The sequence below is a fragment of the Lucilia sericata genome, unplaced genomic scaffold, assembly GCF_015586225.1.
Source record: "Lucilia sericata isolate MDLA Ls3-8-SP2 unplaced genomic scaffold, ASM1558622v1 Contig000270F_arrow, whole genome shotgun sequence".
NCBI classification, from domain to species: Eukaryota; Metazoa; Arthropoda; class Insecta; order Diptera; family Calliphoridae; genus Lucilia; species Lucilia sericata.
Window position 1 is genome coordinate 364,726 of NW_023994295.1, and position 24,657 is coordinate 389,382.

The following is a 24,657-nucleotide window of genomic DNA, read 5'->3' on the forward strand; positions in this document are numbered from 1 at the left end:
GACTAAGTGTCGCCTGCAACTTGCTACTGTGTGTATATGTTGAGTAAAATAAATACTGAATGTCATGATCGTTACTAGCACAACATCGGGACCTTACAATATCTCAGCAACCGATATTGTAAAACTTCATTTACTACTTCCTAGCCATTCTGCTAATCTACCTCAAGTTTAGGTAAATTGACCCTTTAAAAAGAACCTAGACAAGTTCAGGGAAATACTTGAAAAATAAACATAAACTCAAAAAGAATTCAAGGTCATTGTATTGCAATTTTAAAGAAAATTTAAATGTTGTTTTAACTGCCCATCTTTAAGTATATTCATTACTTAAAATACCTCCTCACAAATTATTTAATTAATATTACTTTAATCATTATTTAATTTATTCAAGTCAAATACTTCAGTTATTAATAATGAGGACGTTCAACTTATTTCTGTCACAATTCGATAAAAATAAAAAAATTATTAAAAGCACACGATGTTTATTTAGGTTTTTTTGACTGGTATATGATCCAAGATGTAGATGATGATGATCATCATCATGATATTTAATTTGTTTCTCTTATTAATGCTGTTGTAGTTGTTTGTTTTGATCATATTCATAAATCTTATTAAAAATTATGATTGTGTTTAATTGGCAGATAGTACAAGTATATAAATTATAAATGTATGGACCTGGATTCAATGAAGAAGTTCTGAGTGCGTGTGCATAGAGAATAACAAGTTTTTAAGATTTTTTTAACATCTTAACATTACAACATAGTTTAATGGCCCTAATTTATTGACCCTAAAGCTGCTAACTCTGTCTCACTTTACTTATTGTTTATTTTCAAATCAATAGCTAAGTTTTATTTGTTTTCTTTAATTTGACTCTAAATATCATTTGTTCTTATGAAAACTTATTCCGCTATTTTTATTTGTTTTTGATTTTTTCCAACAATAGTTTCGTTTAGTTATTGAAAATTAATTTCGCCTTGAAAAAACTTATATTTTTAGAATATTCAACCCTACTGCGTATAACTCGAGATTCCCACTCACGACAAACATTGTATTGTTTGTGTTTAATACACCCTACAGTTTTATATTTGTTGTATGGATAAGGAGTTTTTGTTTGGGATAATGTTGGTAACAGTTCAGTCTAGTTCTAGTCTAGTTCTAGTCCAGTTCTAGTCTAGTTCTAGTCTAGTTCTAGTCTAGTTCTAGTCTAGTTCTAGTCTAGTTCTAGTCTAGTTCTAGTCTAGTTCTAGTCTAGTTCTAGTCTAGTTCTAGTCTAGTTCTAGTCTAGTTCTAGTCTAGTTCTAGTCTAGTTCTAGTCTAGTTCTAGTCTAGTTTTAGTCTAGTTCTAGTCTAGTTCTAGTCTAGTTGTAGTCTAGTTCTAGTCTAGTTCTAGTCTAGTTCAAGTCTAGTTCTAGTCTAGTTCTAGTCTAGTTCTAGTCTAGTTCTAGTCTAGTTCTAGTCTAGTTCTAGTCTAGTTCTAGTCTAGTTCTAGTCTAGTTCTAGTCTAGTTCTAGTCTAGTTCTAGTCTAGTTCTAGTCTAGTTCTAGTCTAGTTCTAGTCTAGTTCTAGTCTAGTTCTAGTCTAGTTCTAGTCTAGTTCTAGTCTAGTTCTAGTCTAGTTCTAGTCTAGTTCTAGTCTAGTTCTACTCTAGTTCTAGTCTAGTTCTAGTCTAGTTCTAGTCTAGTTCTAGTCTAGTTCTAGTCTAGTTCTAGTCTAGTTGTAGTCTAGTTCTAATCTATTTCTAGTCTAGTTCTAGTTTAGTTCTAGTCTAGTTCTAGTTTAGTTCTAGTTTAGTTCTAGTTTAGTTCTAGTTTAGTTCTAGTTTAGTTCTAATTAAGTTCTAGTTAAGTTCTAATCTAGTCATAGTCTAGTTCAGTACTAATCTAGTTAGAGTTATAGTTCTAGTTTAGTTCAATTCTAGTTCAGTTCTAGTTCAGTTCTAGTTCAGTTCTAGTTCAGTTCTAGTTCAGTTCTAGTTCAGTTCTAGTTCAGTTCTAGTTCAGTTCTAGTTCAGTTCTAGTTCAGTTCTAGTTCAGTTCTAGTTCAGTTCTAGTTCAGTTCTAGTTCAGTTCTAGTTCAGTTCTAGTTCAGTTCTAGTTCAGTTCTAGTTCAGTTCTAGTTCAGTTCTAGTTCAGTTCTAGTTCAGTTCTAGTTCAGTTCTAGTTCAGTTCTAGTTCAGTTCTAGTTCAGTTCTAGTTCAGTTCTAGTTCAGTTCTAGTTCAGTTCTAGTTCAGTTCTAGTTCAGTTCTAGTTCAGTTCTAGTTCAGTTCTAGTTCAGTTCTAGTTCAGTTCTAGTTCAGTTCTAGTTCAGTTCTAGTTCAGTTCTAGTTCAGTTCTAGTTCAGTTCTAGTTCAGTTCTAGTTCAGTTCTAGTTCAGTTCTAGTTCAGTTCTAGTTCAGTAGTTCAGTTCTAGTTCAGTTCTAGTTCAGTTCTAGTTCAGTTCTAGTTCAGTTCTAGTTCAGTTCTAGTTCAGTTCTAGTTCAGTTCTAGTACAGTTCTAGTTCAGTTCTAGTTCAGTTCTAGTTCAGTTCTAGTTCAGTTCTAGTTCAGTTCTAGTTCAGTTCTAGTTCAGTTCTAGTTCAGTTCTAGTTCAGTTCTAGTTCAGTTCTAGTTCAGTTCTAGTTCAGTTCTAGTTCAGTTCTAGTTTAGTTCTAGTTCAGTTCTAGTTCAGTTCTAGTTCAGTTCTAGTTCAGTTCTAGTTCAGTTCTAGTTCAGTTCTAGTTCAGTTCTAGTTCAGTTCTAGTTCAGTTCTAGTTCAGTTCTAGTTCAGTTCTAGTTCAGTTCTAGTTCAGTTCTAGTTCAGTTCTAGTTCAGTTCTAGTTCAGTTCAAGTTCAGTTCTAGTTCAGTTCTAGTTCAGTTCAAGTTCAGTTCTAGTTCAGTTCTAGTTCAGTTCTAGTTCAAGTTCAGTTCTAGTTCAAGTTCAGTTCTAGTTCAAGTTCAGTTCTAGTTCAGTTCTAGTTCAGTTCTAGTTCAGTTCTAGTTCAGTTCTAGTTCAGTTCTAGTTCAGTTCTAGTTCAGTTCTAGTTCAGTTCTAGTTCAGTTCTAGTTCAGTTCTAGTTCAGTTCTAGTTCAGTTCTAGTTCAGTTCTAGTTCAGTTCTAGTTCAGTTCTAGTTCAGTTCTAGTTCAGTTCTAGTTCAGTTCTAGTTCAATTCTAGTTCAGTTCTAGTTCAGTTCTAGTATCAGTTCTAGTTCAGTTTCTAGTTCAGTTCTAGTTCAGTTCTAGTTCAGTTCTAGTTCAGTTCTAGTTCAGTTCTAGTTCAGTTCTAGTTCAATTCTAGTTCAGTTCTAGTTCAGTTCTAGTTCAGTTATATATCATTTCTAGTTTAATTTTAGTTCTTGACCAGTTCGAGTTAGGTTTTAGTTTGCTAAAACTTTTGGACCTTGAATTTTATTGAAGAATTGTTTATGTTATTATTCCCTTAAAAGATCAAATAGGAAAGATTAAGATGTACGTTTCATTTCGATTTAATGAATAAAGTAAAGACTATAGCACGATCGGTGTTGATCGTGTATTTTTTTTTTCTTCTCATGATTGTTTTTACTTCCCCATTTTACAATATCAATAAATGGAATTATGTACGTGATTATGCATGAGTGAGTGTGTGTGTGTGTGAGTATGTATACACATTGTAATAGACTATCAATTTTAAATTAAAATGTTTAGTACGATAAACTTTTTACTTATAGCAAACTTATACGATGCATATGTTTTAAATTTTATTATGAAATTGTTGGCAATTAGTAGTAGTTGATGTAATTGTAAATTTGTTTATCTTAAATTTACTTCAAAAAGAAGCAAATCAATTTTAAATTTTATTACCCTTAGTGAGCTATGAGAACTAAGAGATCTTATCTATATAGGCAATCATCATTTATGGAAGAAACATTTAACATGATTCAATAGATAGACATTTAAGTAACATTTGAGAGTCTTTAGCTGGTATGAGCTTAAGCACGATCAGTTAGTTTCTTCTTGAAATTACTCCTAACACGATCAATTGCTTGTTAGTATAGGATTCACAACTTTCATCACTTGTCTTTAAAACTCTTGGGTTTCTTTTTTAATTAGTAGGATATGTAGAAAATTCTTAAAATTTATGCAAAATTTAACGTGTCTCAACTTGTTTATTGCCAAATGTTATGGAATTTTTTTTATGAACTCTCCTTTACAATTACATACATACATAATAAATATCATATTTTGTGAGGCGGTCTAATGTGCTTTTACATTCAGAAGTATTTTATAATATTTATGGGCAAATATCAGCAGCAAGCTGGTTGTGTTTGTTGCACTAAACTATTCTGCTCTAACATATGCATTTTTTAAGAAAAATCTATATATTATAATAAAACTTTATTATTTTCTTAAAACCACCTCACTGCCACAACATGTATTAGATGCAGACAGACAGAACCTGTAGAGTCGTTTATGTTGGATAATTGTTGCAAAATTAATAATTTTTTTTTTGCGATCGGTTAGTAAATGTATTCAAAATTGTGTAAGAATGAATTTCTATACCCCTCCTACTGGCTCATAAAAATATAAAAAGTGCGTTAGTCGTTTCATTTATGCACCAAAAAAAAAGTTCAATATAATGTTCGACAAACATAAAAATAAATAAAATGCGTATGTTGTATGCCACAAAGAGTAGATTTGAACAACATCGACAGTATGTATAAAATTTATTCATCTTACGCGTTGTTTATCTTGTAAATAGTCTAGAGAACAGAATAGAATAAAACAACAACATATTGTTGTTGTTTTTGTTGGTTGGCAAACTGTGTGCCATAAAATAATAATCAGACAGACAGCCAACAGCGACAGTCAATGAAAGTTTGTATATATTTTGGACACAATGACTTTACGCTCACATTATACAACTGATCGTATTAGGGTGTTCAATTCAAGGATCTAGATCAGTTTGTATTTTTGCAGTTGGAGACTGAAAACTTGCTCATTCTTTGGTTTCTCTGAAGATTATAGAACAATTCCGTTCTATTCCTGTCAGATCATTTCTATCAAATGACTCCTCCAACGACAAAATCGTTTTAAATTGATTGATATTAATTATATATAAAGCTAAAACTAGATCCTTTTTGTCCAATTCTTATATTCTGGAGAAGATATCTTGATATTTCTTCTCGTCCAACTTGACTCTTTTATGATATTCAGATCAAACCTCAAGCTCTTAAGATCGCAAGTGGCTGCTACTTGAACAAAGCTTTAAGCATTAAAAGTTAATATTCGTTCGATATAAAGAGCTTGAGGAGTGATCTTAATTTTCCTTATAGAAAGCGTTTTAACTATAAGATCGAAAAACAATTCATGACTATTTTTTCGTACTATTTATGAAAATTTCGTGCATAATATGAAATCTTATATAAAAAAAAATCTTTTCTAATTTTGATTTAAGGAAAGTAAGCAATTTTGTTTTAAGTACGGACTACTCAATTTTTTTCTTTGAGTGTAGATCTTTTCAAGCTTTTGTTCGGTCCCTTGTTTTCTGCAAAAGACATCTTGATATTTCTTCTTGTCTAAGCTGATTAATCAATTATCAATTATTTAAATCGATTAAGTTTTAATGATTTAAAGTCACGGCTGGTACTTGAACAAAGCTTTAAAGCGTTAAGCTTGTGTGATCTTAACATTTATTATTTTCCGGTATAAACCCTATAAGAACTTTAAGATTAATCATACGATTTACTTAAGTGTTTTAAACCACTTTTTTTTACCAATTTAAATCTGTTAATATATTGCTAACCCTAAATATGAATCTATATTTTTAATTATTCGTGTAGCCATGCTGTAGTATCTAGTTGGTGTAAAAAATAATTGTTGCCTTTGCACCCAATCAGAGTTTAGTTCATTTATTTATTAGTCTACGATTGGTTATCATTTTATTTTTTAGTTCAATAATTTTTAAAAATTAAAATAAAAACATAAAAAATTTTAGCTTGGGGTGATATTTGCAAGTGTCAGCCTACCAAAAAGTGTTTTCAAATTCAAATGAATTGTTAAAAATATATGACAATGATAATAAATGTATATCGAGGGACTATATTCAATTGTATCTAACTTAGAAAACAGAAGAGTAATATCTTAAATACAACCCATAGATAGTTTTTTTATAGAAATACATATAAAATCTTTATTTTGATTTAATATCAATACATATTGTCGAGAGATGTTATAGATCAATAGTGCGCTTCTATATAGTCTAAGTCTAGTCTATAGTCTAGTTCATAGTACTAGTCAATAGTCTTAGTTCAATAGTCTAGTCAATAGTCCTAGTCTATAGTGTAGGTCTATAGTCTAGTCTTATAGTCTAGTCTATAGTCTAGTCTATAGTCTAGTCTATAGTCTAGTACTATAGTCTCGTCATTATAGTCTAGTCTATAGATTCTAGTCTATACGTCTAGTCTTATAGTCTAGTCTATAGTCTAGTCTATAGTCTAGTCTATAGTCTAGTCTATAGTTCTCGGCTCTATGGTGTCAGTCTATAAGTCGTAGTCTATAGTCTAGTCTATAGTTCTAGTCTATGTTGTAGTCTATAGTCTAAGTCTATATAGTCTAGTCTATAGTGTCTAGTCTATAGTCTTAGTCTATAAGTCTAGTCTATAGTCTAGTCTATAGTCTAGTTCTATAGTCTAGTCTATAGTCTAGTCTATAGTCTAGTCTATAGTCTAGTCTATAGTCTAGTCTATAGTCTAGTCTATAGTCCTAGTCTATAGTCTAGTCTATAGTCTAGTCTATAGTCTAGTCTTATAGCTATCGGTATAGGTCTTCTATAGTCTAGTCTATAGTCTAGTCTATAGTCTAGTCTATAGTCTAGTCTATAGTCCTAGTCTATAGTCTAGTCTATAGTCTAGTCTATAGTGTAGTCTATAGTCTAGTCTATAGTCTAGTCTATGATCTAGTCTATAGTTAGTAGTCTATAGTCTAGTCTATAGTGTAGTCTATAGTCCTAGTCTATAGTGTAGTCTATAGTCTAGTCTATAGTGTAGTCTATAGTCTAGTCTATAGTGTTAGTCTATAGGTCTAGTCTATAGTCTAGTCTATAGTCTAGTCTATAGTCTAGTCTATAGTCTAGTCTATAGTCTAGTCTAGTCTATAGTCTAGTCTATAGTCTAGTCTATAGTCTAGTCTAGTCTATAGTATACTCTATAGTCTACTCTATAGTCTAGTCTATAGTCTAGTCTATCGTCTAGTCTATAGTCTAGTCTATAGTCTAGTCTATAGTCTTGTCTATAGTCTAGTCGATAGTCTAGTCTATAGTCTAGTCTATAGTTAGTCTATAGTCTAGTATATAGTCTTGTCTATAGTCTAGTCTATAGTCTATTCTATAGTCTAGTCTTTAGTCTAGTCTATAGTCTAGTCTATAGTCTAATCTATAGTTTAGTCTGTAGTGAAGTCTATAGTCTAGTCTATAGTCTAGTCTATAGTCTAGTCTATAGTCTAGTCTATAGTCTAGTCTATAGTCTAGTCTATAGTCTAGTCTATAGTCTAGTCTATAGTCTAGTCTATAGTCTAGTCTATAGTCTAGTCTATAGTCTAGTCTATAGTCTAGTCTATAGTCTAGTCTATAGTCTAGTCTATAGTCTAGTCTATAGTCTAGTCTATAGTCTAGTCTATAGTCTAGTCTATAGTCTAGTCTATAGTCTAGTCTATAGTCTAGTCTATAGTCTAGTCTATAGTCTAGTCTATAGTCAGTCTATAGCTAGTCTATAGTCTAGTCTATAGTCTTAGTCGATAGTCTAGTCCTATAGTCTAGTCTATAGTCTAGTTCTATAGTCTAGTCTATAGTCTAGTCTATAGTCTAGTCTATAGTAGCTATTCTAGTCTATAGTCTAGTCTCTAGTCTAGTCTATAGTCTAGTCTATAGTCTAGTACTATAGTCTAGTCTATAGGCTAGTCTATAGTCTAGTCTATAGTCTAGTCTATAGTCTAGTCTTATAGGTCTAGTCTATAGTCTAGTCTATAGTCTAGTCTATAGTCTAGTCTATAGTCTAGTCTAAGTTAGTCTAGTCTATAGTCTAGTCTATAGTCTAGTCTATAGTCTAGTCTATAGTCTAGTCGATAGTCTAGTCTATAGTCTAGTCTATAGTCTAGTCTATAGTCTAGTCTATAGTACTAGTCCTATAGTCTAGTCTTAGTCTAGTCTATAGTCTAGTCTATAGTCTAGTCTATAGTCTAGTCTATAGTCTAGTCTATAGTCTAGTCTATAGTCTAGTCTATAGTCTAGTCTATATCTAGTCTATAGTCTAGTCTATATCGTCTATAGTCTAGTCTATAGTCTAGTCTATAGTCTAGTCTATAGTCTTCTATAGTCTAGTCTAGTCTCTATCTAGTCTATAGTCTAGTCTATAGTCTAGTCTATAGTCCGTCTATAGTCTAGTCTATAGTCTAGTCTATAATCTATAATCTAGTCTATCTAGTCTATCTATAGTCTAGTCTGTAGCATTTTCGCTAGATAGAATCTTGCTATAAACTTATCAGCTGTTAATTCAAACAAATTTCCATTTAAAGATTAAAAAGTTCATTTGTTTAAATTATTTCAATTAAATACTAAAATTAACAAATATAATTTAAGATTAAAAATATTATTTTAATAAAATACCTAACTGACTGTCATCGCGCTTAAATTATAATATATTAGTAATCATTGTTAATTAAACCTAAATTAGATTTAAATATTTGCAATTGTGCTTAATGTCTTAAAACCTACTAATTTAAATAATTTTTGTTATTTAGACATTTTGCCTATGAGTAAGCTTGTCTTTAGTAATTATTTTGAAACAAAATATGTCGGTACTTTTCCCTAAACGATTAAAGATAATGCCGACAGACATGTGTAATGCTTGGCTTAATTTTTTTTATATTTTCATTAAAGTATGATGGGAACATGACACAGTTACAAAATAATGAGGACATTTTAACAAATTAAAGTTGTTATTTTTAGCAAATAATTAAAATAATTAAACAATAGGTAATTTAAAATTATAAAGTAGTAGATATAGTAAATTAAAATTCTCCTTGAGAACAGTCTAATTAATTTGCTAGGCAAATATTTTTAACAAAAATACTGATAGTGAAACGTTTCTACAGTCATTATATATGTATATATATATAGTATGTATGTGGGTCAAATAGCAAATAATTTGTAAATATTTAAATGTAAAGGAAAATTACTGATAACATTTGAAATAATTCTTAACTTTCTTTTCAGGGCTTGTTGTGTGTTGATAAACAACTTGTCAGCGTTTAAACGTCAAAATCGCTTGCATGCGTATTTGTTTGATCGGCTGTGCTTCGCTAGACAGAGGCCAGCCTCATCAGACAATACAGCCAACGATGCTATATTTACCAATCACAACCTCAGCAATCCAAATAATGTTAATAAAACAACAGCAACAACAACAGGAACAATTACAACAATTGCAGCAACTAATGTTATTACAACAACTCCTTCTTGCACAACAACTACAACAACAAATAGACATAGAACAGAAACCGAAATAGAACCGATTACCACCAGTAATACCACAACAATCACTGAAACATTAAATAAACACAGATCTGTTGCGACACTACAACAACAACAACCAACCGATGGTGCCTTATTAAATGCTTTAGATTCCCACTTAATAAACAATAATAATAAAAGAAGAAACGTAAATAAACAAGAAAATTCAATAACAAAAAATACTACAGATATAGAAGGAACGTGTCAGGAACTAAAAGATCCAACAACACAACAACAGCAAGAACAACTAAAAACAAGAAGGCAAAGCCCACAAAATAGTCATAGTGAATTATTAATCAATTCCCTTCGGAAAGCAAACAAACTAACTCAACAACACCCACGTCTACTAAAAATATTTTGGAAAAACATTCTGGCGAAAAGGCGGAAATTTTCCCTCAACAAGAGAAACTACAAACTCAAACACCTGACGCAACATTTGCAACAAAAACAACTACGGCGGCAGATGCTGCTGCTGAGTTAGAGCAAAGAGATCAAAAAGAACATTTAAATAATCAAGATCATCGCCAGCAACAGCAACACAAAGAAAATATCGACGTAGACGACGCCGTTGATAGGAAGGTCTTACGTCACAACAACGACAAAGTTACGCGACTGCGGCAGCACATAGACGTAGAGAGTCCAGCCGTCAATTTGAACGAAAAAGTAGAGAAAATAGCTAAAATGCAGCAAGAACCGAATGCTAACATACAGTTTCAACCCGATCTGGGTCTTGTGAACAACAATAATTTGCCAGCGCTAAGTGGCACGCTAATAGATACTAATACACCCGGTGGTGGCATACGCTTATCATTGCCCTTGCATACGGCCGACGTGTTAACACATACGCTTATTTACGGCACTGTGCCGACGGGAGCTCAACAATTGAACGCCGATCCAAATTTTCAAACCCGCAATATTTTACACCAACAAGAGCTACAGCTGCAACAACGATACCAGCAATTGCAGGCCCAAACGCAGGGTATCTTTGCCACTTCGCCCTCAGGCAATCCCATAGTCATACAACCCACCGGTCAGCAGACAGCTGTCTATCCCTCAGCTGATTATTGTGCTCAACAGAAATATAATCTGGCCGCTCAAATGCAGGGTCTCTGCATATCCAATCAAACGAATACGGCCCCCATAATGGATCACACTGCTGGCGGTGTTAATTTGCTTAGTAGTTCGTATGTGCCGGCCACAGCTCATGAGGAGCGTCTCATACAGATAATACAGGCAAAGGATCTCAAAATCCAAGAAATGCAACGTGCTTTACAATACAAGGATACGGAAATAGCTGAACTTAAATCTCATTTGGATAAATTTCAGAGTGTCTTTCCGTTTTCGCGCAGTGGCGCTACAACGCCGTGTGGTGGTGTGGGTAGTGGTGGTGCTGTAGCCGCCGGTGGTGTTCGTAAATCTGGTCAATCGTTTCAGCGTCAACGCGCTCAGGGTATATCAGCTGAGCCTCAGAGTGAATCATCTGTACTATTGGATAATGTCACGTTTCCCAAATACGATAAGGATGACAAGTGAGTAGAATTCAGAAATTTTCTTAGTTTTATTATTATAGTAAAGGAGTCTGAAATTAGTTAAACCCATTAGTCCAATTATTTCTTATAAGATTTTTAAAAACATTTAAAGAGTCTGAACTTTGCTTTAAACAATCAAATTTATCAAATCTTTTTATAAAAGAATTTTAAAAGTACCCTTAACTTTAACCCAAAATCTGAAAGTCACCTAAAATATCCAGAAAAATATACAAAATATAACTATATTCAGTTTATTCAGTTTATTTTTTTTGAAAATCTCAATCTTTACTATATACTTGAACATTTTAAGCAAAAAACCACAACACACGAGTTTTTTCTATTTATGTTTTTTTTGAGGTATTTTCATTTCGCCGCACACAATTTTTTTTATTTTCTAAGATTTTTCTATTTGTTGGAACTAAAAAAACAAAAAAAAAATATTCAATTGTTTTGAATCATATTAGCAAATAATTCAAAATATACCTTCATCCAAACAAACACACATACATAATATTATTTTGTATTTAATTTTCTTTTAAAATGTTTATTTGTTTAAAAAGAAATCTCATTTTCGTTTTTCAATTCTAACCATATGTTTATATTTTTAATTAATTTAACTTCCTCACAATTATTTATATATATTTTGCTTCTTTTCCATTAGATTTATTATGCATTATAGTCGGTATATAAAAAAGTGTTGTGATTTTGAAAAATTTTCGAAATTATTTTATTTTGTTTCTACTATTAATACTACTCGCGTAAAATAACTAGTTCTAGAACTAAAGCAAACAAAAGAACTTCAGATTCTGGAATGTCATCCATGGAACTTCTAGAACTGTTCTCTGAAACCTTGTTATATCTGAAGTAATTCAATAGAGTTTTCGAGGAACCTTTGCCACTAGCCTAAACTTTGATGCCAGGCATGGAAGTCGAACTTTTGAAATAGTACTGATTTATAACAGCTGCCTTTGGCTTTAAAATAATAATAACTATTTTTAAGCTAGACTATATAAATTAGACTATAGACTAGACTAAGACTTAGACTATAAACTAGACTATAGGCTAGACTATAGACTAGACTATAGACTAGACTATAGACTAGACTATCAGACTAGACTATAGACTAGACTATAGACTAGACTATAGACTAGACTATAGACTAGACTATAGACTAGACTATAGACTAGACTATAGACTAGACTATAGACTAGACTATAGACTAGACTATAGACTAGACTATAGACTAGACTATAGACTAGACTATAGACTAGACTATAGACTAGACTATAGACTAGACTATAGACTAGACTATAGACTAGACTATAGACTAGACTATAGACTAGACTATAGACTAGACTATAGACTAGACTATAGACTAGACTATAGACTAGACTATAGACTAGACTATAGACTAGACTATAGACTAGACTATAGACTAGACTATAGACTAGACTATAGACTAGACTATAGACTAGACTATAGACTAGACTATAGACTAGACTATAGACTAGACTATAGACTAGACTATAGACTAGACTATAGACTAGACTATAGACTAGACTATATAGACTATAGACTAGACTATAGACTAGACTATAGACTAGACTATAGACTAGACTATAGACTAGACTATAGACTAGACTATAGACTAGACTATAGACTAGACTATAGACTAGACTATAGACTAGACTATAGACTAGACTATAGACTAGACTATAGACTAGACTATAGACTAGACTATAGACTAGACTATAGACTAGACTATAGACTAGACTATAGACTAGACTATAGACTAGACTATAGACTAGACTATAGACTAGACTATAGACTAGACTATAGACTAGACTATAGACTAGACTATAGACTAGACTATAGACTAGACTATAGACTAGACTATAGACTAGACTATAGACTAGACTATAGACAGACTATAGACTAGACTATAGACTAGACTATAGACTAGACTATAGACTAGACTATAGACTAGACTATAGACTAGACTATAGACTAGACTATAGACTAGACTATAGACTAGACTATAGACTAGACTATAGACTAGACTATAGACTAGACTATAGACTAGACTATAGACTAGACTATAGACTAGACTATAGACTAGACTATAGACTAGACTATAGACTAGACTATAGACTAGACTATAGACTAGACTATAGACTAGACTATAGACTAGACTATAGACTAGACTATAGACTAGACTATAGACTAGACTATAGACTAGACTATAGACTAGACTATAGACTAGACTATAGACTAGACTATAGACTAGACTATAGACTAGACTATAGACTAGACTATAGACTAGACTATAGACTAGACTATAGACTAGACTATAGACTAGACTATAGACTAGACTAGACTATAGACTAGACTATAGACTAGACTATAGACTAGACTAGACTAGACTAGACTATAGACTAGACTAGACTATAGACTAGACTATAGACTAGACTATAGACTAGACTATAGACTAGACTATAGACTAGACTATAGACTAGACTATAGACTAGACTATAGACTAGACTATAGACTAGACTATAGACTAGACTATAGACTAGACTATAGACTAGACTATAGACTAGACTATAGACTAGACTATAGACTAGACTATAGACTAGACTATAGACTAAACTCTAGACTAGACTATAGACTTAACTCTAGACTAGACTATAGACTAGACTACTAGACTATAGACTAGACTATAGACTAGAATATAGACTAGACTATAGACTAGACTATAGACTAGACTATAGACTAGACTATAGACTAGACTATAGACTAGACTATAGACTAGACTATAGACTAGACTATAGACTAGACTATAGACTAGACTATAGACTAGACTATAGACTAGACTATAGACTAGACTATAGACTAGACTATAGACTAGACTATAGACTAGATTATATATAATCTTTGATAAAAGTTTACGAATAAAAACACAATTTGTAAATTTTTAATGCTTTTTTTTTTGTTGATACTTAATAATTATTATCTCGCTGTATTAATTGTTAATAACTATTATTAGCTTTCTTATGATCAGTCTTTCAGTTGTAATTGTCTAAGTTTACGTTTTTTATAAATACCAATAATTTATTGTTATTATTGTATTAATTAAAAAAAACATTAATTAATAATAGTTATAAACAAATTGTTTTCGTTTATTCCATTAATACATATAATAATTATAGTGCAGGAGAGGAAGTGAACTCGGGTGCTTGTTTTTTGAGGGTAGGGCTTGTTTCTAGTTATAACACCTAACTGTAATATGACAATGTCCTAGAAGGAGAGTGTAATACTGAAAAACTGATTTTATTAAAAATGGGATTTTAGTGATTAACTTTTTATTTTCTTATAAACTATCATGAATTCAGTTCATATTTTTTCATAAATATAATGAAACATTTCATATATATTATGAAATTTTCTTAATTTGATGTTCTTACATTTTTATAACTAATAACATAATATGAAATATGATAATATGATCATAAATGTAACTTATTATATATTTATATACTGTGTACTTACCTTCCTAAAGAATTCGAATTATGTATTTAATTTCTATTATTTCACTTCCTTTTTAACAATACCATTATAACTACCTACAAGTAGTCATTTAACTGCAAATTTACCATAAATACCATCATAATTCTTTATTTAGTTTAATGATAATTTTATTTAGATATGTACCTGCCAAAGCAATTAACTTCACATCAAACACACAATTTACAGACAGCTATTTGGTGTTTTTATTATTATTAATTACCATCATTATAAGCGCATACTTTTTTCTAGTCATCTAAATTCATTCATTCACTCATCCGTCTATACATTTGTGCAGTCAGTCATTCATTCATTGATCTATACAGATCGTTCTTTCTATTTGCAAAATGTTTACAATAACACCGGCCAACAAAATTTGAAAAGAATTGAAACTCATAGACCAAAGTATGTAAACTGTGAGCAGCGTTGAGTATCTGGCTAGTCTAGTCTATAGTATATTCTTAGTCTATAGTCTAGTGAATAGTCTATAGTCTAGTGTAGTCTATAGTCTAGTCTATAGTGTAGTCTATAGTCTAGTCTATAGTGTAGTCTGTAGTCTAGTCTAGTCTATAGTCTAGTCTATATTCTAGTCTATAGTCTAGTCTATAGTCTAGTCTATAGTCTAGTCTATAGTCTAGTCTATGGTCTAGTCTATAGTCTAGTCTATAGTCTAGTCTATAGTCTAGTCTATAGTCTAGTCTATAGAATAGTCTATAGTCTAGTCTATAGTCTAGTCTATAGTCTAGTCTATAGTCTAGTCTATAGTCTATAGTCTAGTATAGTAGTATAGTCTATACAGTCTATAGTCTAGTCTATAGTCTAGTCTATAGTCTAGTCTATAGTCTAGTCTATAGTCTAGTCTATAGTCTAGTCTATAGTCTAGTCTATAGTCTAGTCATAGTCTAGTCTATAGTCTAGTCTATAGTCTAGTCTATAGTCTAGTCTATAGTCTAGTCTATAGTCTAGTCTATAGTCTAGTCTATAGTCTAGTCTATAGTCTAGCCTATAGTCTAGTCTATAGTCTAGTCTATAGTCTAGCCTATAGTCTAGTCTATAGTCTAGTTTATAGTCTAGTCTATAGTCTAGTCTATAGTCTAGTCTATAGTCTAGTCTATAGTCTAGTCTATAGTCTAGTCTATAGTCTAGTCTATAGTCTAGTCTATGTCTAGTCTATAGTCTAGTCTATAGTCTATAGTCTAGCTAGTCTAGTCTATAGTCTAGTCTATAGTCTAGTCTATAGTCTAGTCTATAGTCTAGTCTATAGTCTAGTCTATAGTCTAGTCTATAGTCTAGTCTATAGTTAGTCTATAGTCTAGTCTATAGTCTAGTCTATAGTCTAGTCTATAGTCTAGTCTATAGTCTAGTCTATAGTCTAGTCTAGTCTAGTCTATAGTCTAGTCTATAGTCTAGTCTATAGTCTAGTCTATAGTCTAGTCTATAGTCTAGTCTATAGTCTAGTCTCTAGTCTATAGTCTAGTCTATAGTCTAGTCTATAGTCTAGTCTATAGTCTAGTCTATAGTCTAGTCTATAGTCTAGTCTATAGTCTAGTCTATAGTCTAGTCTATAGTCTAGTCTATAGTCTAGTCTAGTCTATAGTCTAGTCTATAGTCTAGTCTATAGTCTAGTCTATAGTCTAGTCTATAGTCTAGTCTATAGTCTAGTCTATAGTCTAGTCTATAGTCTAGTCTATAGTCTAGTCTATAGTCTAGTCTATAGTCTAGTCTATAGTCTAGTCTATAGTCTATAGTCTAGTCTATAGTCTATAGTCTAGTCTATAGTCTAGTCTATAGTCTAGTCTATAGTCTAGTCTATAGTCTAGTCTATAGTCTAGTCTATAGTCTAGTCTATAGTCTAGTCTAGTCTAGTCTATAGTCTAGTCTATAGTCTAGTCTATAGTCTAGTCTATAGTCTAGTCTATAGTCTAGTCTATAGTCTAGTCTATAGTCTAGTCTATAGTCTAGTCTATAGTCTAGTCTATAGTCTAGTCTATAGTCTAGTCTATAGTCTAGTCTATAGTCTAGTCTATAGTCTAGTCTATAGTCTAGTCTATAGTCTAGTCTATAGTCTAGTCTATAGTCTAGTCTATAGTCTAGTCTATAGTCTAGTCTATAGTCTAGTCTATAGTCTAGTCTATAGTCTAGTCTATAGTCTAGTCTCTATAGTCTAGTCTATAGTCTAGTCTATAGTCTAGTCTATAGTCTAGTCTATAGTCTAGTCTATAGTCTAGTCTATAGTCTAGTCTATAGTCTAGTCTATAGTCTAGTCTATAGTCTAGTCTATAGTCTAGTCTATAGTCTAGTCTATAGTCTAGTCTATAGTCTAGTCTATAGTCTAGTCTAGTCGAAAATATGATTAAAACCAGATTCAGATTCGGAAATGTACATCAACATTTTTCAAATTTTGTTGCTCAGTGTAATTTAAGTGCCTAAATAAAGAAACACTCAAACTCAAAGCGCAAACAGCATGTAGGCGTCCACACACCCTGTCTGTCAACAAGTGATTTGTATTGAAAAAATAAAAAAACTAAAACATTTCATTTTCAAAACTAAGTATTTTCAAACGTCACATCTAGCTAAACCATTCTTCCATCTATTGCAGTTTTCTTATTAGACTTTTAAAAACATAAATTGCTCTCAAATTGCGTAATTGAACCTCCTCCCTTTCAAATTTAAATTTTAAAATACAAAAGAAAAAAATTCAAATCAAATTGAAACGAATGAAAAAAGTAAACAATCAATAGTTAGCAAAAATTGAATTAAGTGTCAAATATTTATGTATAAACGTATTTTGACGTGACGTTTTTCTTATACCGTCAAAAACTATTTTTGTGTTAAAGTTTCACACCGTTCAGGGCTGTCCGTCCATCTGTCTCGCTGTATGATCTGGCATGAGTGTAGTAGTGACTGTTTGTTTGTCTGTCTGTCTGTTAACGTCACTGTATGACTGTGTCTATAAATTATTTATTTATTTATTTGTATTTGTAATAAATTTGACACTTGCAAATTGATTTTTTTTATTACAGGCGTATTAATCAAATGAATACTACTCATAAATACTTAATACGATTTTTAAAGACATTTTTCTTTATTTATTTGTTTTTCATATGATTTTTTTTTTTGTTTGGACTCTTAAAAGATCAATATTTCGTGCGTAAACAAATAATTTTGACAGTTGGACGCAAGGCAAAGAAAACTCTGTATTTAAAATGACGGTCAATGTTGCCAAGGTAAATAAAATGACAAAGGCGGATATTTTTTTTGTCGAGAGACACGTGGACAAATATTCATTTAAAGATGATTATTAAGTAAATTCAATTTCCAGTCTCTATGTGTGTTTAATCTATTTGATGCACATTCTGTTTTACGGTTAATAAAAATTGAAATAAATATTATACAAATGTCCGGGTACTGAGTCATATGTTTGTGTGTTATAACAGTGGTAGAGTTTCAAATCAAGTTTGTTTTCCCTATTCTACTCAATAACGTCCAGATGTGTTTAGACTTGTCCTCAGGACATAATTGCGACATATTTTGTGCATATAAATCATAAAACTTATATTGCTGGAAAAATAACAGCAGTTGACGGGCACAGTGTTAATATTTCATTTAAAAATTGCAGTTAAATTTAACATCAAAATCGACCCGCATATATAGTTTAACTGATATGTGATATGGTTATGTATTTGTTGGAAGTTTTTCGTAGTTAGGTCGAGTACAAATTCACACACATTTTGCCATAAATTATAGTAGATCAACAAGTAATTTTTTGCCTTAAAGGCTAAATGAAAGTTGTCCAACACTTTTGTTGGATTTGTCAATGAAGATGTTGGTTATTTTAAGTTATGATTTAAAATTGATCCATAAATATGTATGTGTTTATTAAAACATTCATCATGGACTAACCAATATACTAGTCAAAAGATAAGTCAATAGATTAGTTGTCTAACCAGTTTACTAGTTCACAGAGTGGTCCATAGACTATTTAATACATTAGTCCACAGATTTGGCAATAGACTAGTTTAAAGACTAGTTCATAGACTATAAACTAGTCTATAGACGAGTTCACCGATTAATCGATACACCATTCTACATTATTCTATAGATTAGTATACAGGAAATCAACAGGCTTGTTTAGAGAAAATTCCATATACATAATAGCTTATTGAATAGTTCATAGACTGGACCACAGACTATTCAAGAAACTAGTCTACAGACCCGTCAATAGACTAGACTAAAGACTAATCTAAAGACGAATCAATATACTAGTCCACCGGTTAGTCAATATATTAGTTTACAGACTAGAGAAGTTCACTTAGTCAATAGACAGCTTAGTCAATAGACTAGTCTAAACACTAATCAATAGATTATTTCATAGACTGGTCCACAGACTATTCTATGGACTATACCAAAAACTATTTAGTTAACTAGACTCGATAATATACTAGCTAATTGACTAGTTACAAGTCTAGTCAATAGACCAGGTTATAGATTAAGCTATAGATTTATCCACGTACTAGTTCATATACTAGTCTATGGACTAATCAATAGACTATGGACTAATCAATAGACATGGTAAGTTAATAGATTAGTATAAGCTCGATTTTCTGAAGAGATTTGAGACATGGTGCCAACAAATTTTATCCCAGAGGCTAAATTATAATTTTCTAAAGATTGAGGTGCGCCTAATCCAAATCAGGATCGCCAAGACATTTTTATTTTTAAAATCGGTGTGTGTCATCTGAGTCCACACTGGCGACTTTCAAATAAACGTGAAACTTTTGCCATATCTTCTTTATTTTTCGTTAGTAAGTAAGTTAGTTAGTTAGTTAGTTAGTGAGTTAGTTAGTTAGTTAGTTAGTGAGTTAGTTAGTTAGTTAGTAAGTTAGTTAGTTCGTAGTTAGTTGTTAGTAGTTAGTTAGTTAGTAGTTAGTTTGTTTTAGTTAGTTAGTTAGTTGTTAGTTAGTTAGTTAGTTAGTTAGTAGTTAGTTAGTTAGTTAGTTAGTTAGTTAGTTAGTTAGTTAGTTAGTTAGGTAGTTAGTTAGTAGTTAGTTAGTAGTTAGTTAGTTAGTTAGTTAGTTAGTTAGTTAGTAGTTAGTTAGTTAGCTTAAGTTAGTTAGTTAGTTAGTTAGTTAGTTAGTTAGTTAGTTAGTTAGTTAGTTAGTTAGTTAGTTAGTTAGTAGTTAGTTAGTTAGTTAGTTAGTTAGTTAGTTAGTTAGTTAGTTAGTTAGTTAGTTAGTTAGTTAGTAGTTAGTTAGTAGTTAGTTAGTAGTTAGTTAGTTAGTTAGTTAGTTAGTTAGTAGTTAGTTAGTTAGTTAGTTCGTTAGTTTAGTTAGTTAGTTAGTTAGTTAGTTAGTTAGTAGTTAGTTAGTTAGTTAGTTAGTTAGTTAGTTAGTTAGTTAGTTAGTTAGTTAGTTAGTTAGTTAGTTAGTTAGTTAGTTAGTTAGTTAGTTAGTTAGTAGTTAGTTAGTTAGTTAGTTAGTTAGTTAGTTAGTAGTTAGTTGTTAGTTAGTTAGTTAGTTAGTTAGTTAGGTAGTTAGTTAGTTAGTTAGTTAGTTAGTTAGTTAGTTAGTTAGTAGTAGTTAGTTAGTAGTTAGTTAGTTAGTTAGTTAGTTAGTTAGTTAGTTAGTTAGTTAGTTAGTTAGTTAGTTAGTTAGTAGTTAGTTAGTTAGTTAGTTAGTTAGTTAGTTAGTTAGTTAGTTAGTTAGTTAGTAGTTAGTTAGTTAGTTAGTTAGTAGTTAGTTAGTTAGTTAGTTAGTTAGTTAGTTAGTAGTAGTTAGTTAGTAGTTAGTTAGTTAGTTAGTTAGTTAGTTAGTTAGTTAGTTAGTTAGTTAGTTAGTTAGTTAGTTAGTTAGTTAGTTAGTTAGTTAGTTAGTAGTTAGTTAGTTAGTTAGTTAGTTAGTTAGTTAGTTAGTAGTTAGTTAGTTAGTTAGTAGTTAGTTAGTAGTTAGTTAGTTAGTTAGTTAGTTAGTTAGTTAGTTAGTTAGTTAGTTAGTTAGTTAGTTAGTTAGTTAGTTAGTTAGTTAGTTAGTTAGTTAGTTAGTTAGTAGTTAGTTAGTTAGTTAGTTAGTTAGTTAGTTAGTTAGTTAGTTAGTTAGTAGTTAGTTAGTTAGTTAGTTAGTTAGTTAGTTAGTTAGTTAGTAGTTAGTTAGTTAGTAGTTAGTTAGTTAGTTAGTTAGTTAGTTAGTTAGTTAGTTAGTTAGTTAGTTAGTTAGTTAGTTAGTTAGTTAGTTAGTAGTTAGTTAGTTAGTTAGTTAGTTAGTTAGTTAGTTAGTAGTTAGTTAGTTAGTTAGTAGTTAGTTAGTTAGTTAGTTAGTTAGTTAGTAGTTAGTTAGTTAGTTAGTTAGTTAGTTAGTTAGTTAGTTAGTTAGTTAGTTAGTTAGTTAGTTAGTTAGTTAGTTAGTTAGTTAGTAGTTAGTTAGTTAGTTAGTTAGTTAGTTAGTTAGTTAGTTAGTTAGTTAGTTAGTTAGTTAGTTAGTTAGTTAGTTAGTTAGTTAGTTAGTTAGTTAGTTAGTTAGTTAGTTAGTTAGTTAGTTAGTTAGTTAGTTAGTTAGTTAGTTAGTTAGTTAGTTAGTTAGTTAGTTAGTTAGTTAGTTAGTTAGTTAGTTAGTTAGTTAGTTAGTTAGTTAGTTAGTTAGTTAGTTAGTTAGTTAGTTAGTTAGTTAGTTAGTAGTTAGTTAGTAGTTAGTTAGTTAGTTAGTTAGTTAGTAGTTAGTAGTTAGTTAGTTAGTTAGTTAGTTAGTTAGTTAGTTAGTTAGTTAGTTAGTTAGTTAGTTAGTTAGTTAGTTAGTTAGTTAGTTAGTTAGTTAGTTAGTTAGTTAGTAGTTAGTTAGTTAGTAGTTAGTTAGTTAGTAGTTAGTTAGTTAGTTAGTTAGTAGTTAGTTAGTTAGTAGTTAGTAGTTAGTTAGTTAGTTAGTTAGTTAGTTAGTTAGTTAGTTAGTTAGTTAGTTAGTTAGTTAGTAGTTAGTTAGTTAGTTAGTTACTAACTTCAAAAGTAGTTCAAGAGCTCATCTATTTCAATATTACCTTGTGTCTATATTAGTTCCAAAATGTCTTCTACAGGAGGCTTTATGTTCTTTTAAAGGGAGTTTTTTTGATGTTGTGTTCGAAAAGTGAGGACTCTGGACGCCGTAATAAACTCTCTATTGTAATCATTTCGTAATCTGTTACTGAGATGTTTTAAATCTTTTTCTCCCACATTTTTTAAATCAGTTTTTTTCATTGTTGTCAGTGGCAGTAGGGTGCCAAAAAATATTAGCTCATATGATCACTTTTAAATTAAAATTGACCACTAAAAGTCAATTTAACAAAACCACACCTCCACAGGAGTTCTAAAATTATCGTCTATCTAACAATATACATACATACATATTATGATATACAACAGCTATGAATTATTTATGAAATTTTTTGTAACAATTTTCACAACAATTCAACAGAATATCCTTAATAATAACAGGCTATTTATTCAGTTTCTTTTTGAATAACGTAAAGCCCATTTGCCTATAACATGTGTGTGGTGTCTTGGGGTTTTAAGATAAAAAAGTAATTTCAACTCAAGATTAATTTCTATGTCCACGAAAAGTGTTTATGATCTACACTAAATCATAGGAGATTAAGCTCAACCAGTTTGCCAAATGTTGTTTTTCTCTTAATCGTTTGATCAAAGTTTTTTATATATAAAAAATATTTGTCCCGCTAGCGTTGAGACTGTGTCTTGGCCATTTTTTTATGTTTAATAAAAAAAATAGAAAAAAAGTCTAAAGGAAATTTATTGAAATTGTTTAAAATAAATTTGCTTTATTTTATTACAGAACGTATATGACATTATTAATAAGTCATTAGGAAGTAATTGAATTGAAGGTTTTTAATGCCGTTTTTGTTTTTGTTTTTATTACTAAAAATATTTATATAAAATAAACGCTTTTTAATTTTAATTAAAACTGTATATTTTATTATTATATTAACATTTTTTCTTTCTCTCTTATCATACACAACTGCACCTTAGAAAATATTTTACAACCTATTTATCAATGTATCTTATAACACACAGTGGTCGAACATGTGTTAACATTTTGTGAAAAAAACATAATTATTTATGTTATTTTTCTTTCAAAAGCTTGTCAACAAAATAAATTTTGTCAAGATATTTAAAAAAATATTTGAGTAAATTCTTACTAAAATCCGGATGGATTTGAGAGTAGACTAGACTAAAGACTAGACCAAAGACTAGACTAATGACTAGACGAAAGACTATACTGAAGACTAGACTAGGGACTTGACTATAGACTAGACTATAGTTTTGGTTTTGGGCATATTAGATTCGTCGTAGCCGATTATAACACTCTTACTCGTTTTTTTTATTTCTTTTAATTAGAGTTTGTTTTTTAATAGTTTGACTAATTTAAAAAATGTCTTTTAATTAAAGTTTGTGTTTTAATGGTTTGACTAATTTAAAAAATGTCCCACTTCAAAATTAACTCGTTTGGCTGATTCTCAATTGTAAACATTAATCGTTTACTTTACTTGTTAATGGTAGTGTAGCGTCGTAAAAGATTCGATTGCAACAATATTTTATCTTGTAAATGACACTTTGTATAACATATAATCGCGTCATATTGTCTTGAATATTTACTAATGATTTTCTATGTTTATTTATATCGTTAATAGTCCTAGTCGTAATGTTAATTATTTATTTAATGTTTTTATTGATCTATGTAATGTCCCATGTTTCAGTATTAATTTTATAACAAATATTTCACTCTATCTATCACACCAACATCATAAAATTGTTAAAATAATAATATCGGTATGTGGTGCAAAAAAAAAAAAAAAACTGTTGATTAAAAATGAAAATTATAAATAACTCACATAAAATATGAATATTTTTTTTTTATAAACATTTAGTGAACAAATCTCTAGTGTACTATGAGATTAGATAAAAATAGATAGTAGGGTGTTCAATTTAAATTTTTTTAATTTTCCGGAAAATGTGGACATAAAACTTTATCATAGACTGTACTATAGACTAGCCTATGACTAGACTATAGACTAGACTATAGACTATAGACTAGACTATAGACTAGACTATACTAGACTATAGACTAGACTATAGACTAGACTATAGACTAGACTATAGACTAGACTATAGACTAGACTATAGACTAGACTATAGACTAGACTATAGACTAGACTATAGACTAGACTATAGACTAGACTATAGACTAGACTATAGACTAGACTATAGACTAGACTATAAACTAGACTATAGACTAGACTATAGACTAGACTATAGACTAGAATATAGACTAGACTATAGACTAGAATATAGACTAGACTATAGACTAGACTATAGACTAGACTATAGACTAGACTATAGACTAGACTATAGACTAGACTAGACTATAGACTAGACTATAGACTAGACTATAGACTAGACTATAGACTAGACTATAGACTAGACTATAGACTAGACTATAGACTAGACTATAGACTAGACTATAGACTAGACTATAGACTAGACTATAGACTAGACTATAGACTAGACTATAGACTAGACTATAGACTAGACTATAGACTATAGACTAGACTATAGACTAGACTATAGACTAGATAAGACTAGACTATAGACTAGACTATAGACTAGACTATAGACTAGACTATAGACTAGACTATAGACTAGACTATAGACTAGACTATAGACTAGACTATAGACTAGACTATAGACTAGACTATAGACTAGACTATAGACTAGACTATAGACTAGACTATAGACTAGACTATAGACTAGACTATAGACTAGACTATAGACTAGACTATAGACTAGACTATAGACTAGACTATAGACTAGACTATAGACTAGACTATAGACTAGACTATAGACTAGACTATAGACTAGACTATAGACTAGACTATAGACTAGACTATAGACTAGACTATAGACTAGACTATAGACTAGACTATAGACTAGACTATAGACTAGACTATAGACTAGACTATAGACTAGACTAGACTATAGACTAGACTATAGACTAGACTATAGACTAG

The 24,657-nt window shown here is 30.7% G+C and overlaps 1 protein-coding gene across 1 annotated transcript in view; it reads left to right on the forward strand.

Moving 5' to 3' along the window:
- Positions 1-24,657, forward strand: part of LOC119603018 (cGMP-dependent protein kinase, isozyme 2 forms cD4/T1/T3A/T3B) — a 99,383-nt gene that overhangs the window by 34,224 nt on the left and 40,502 nt on the right. The window contains 1 exon segment of the mRNA XM_037954872.1: positions 9,224-11,049. Within this exon segment, the coding sequence (XP_037810800.1) occupies positions 10,202-11,049 (848 nt within the window). The 5' untranslated portion in view covers positions 9,224-10,201.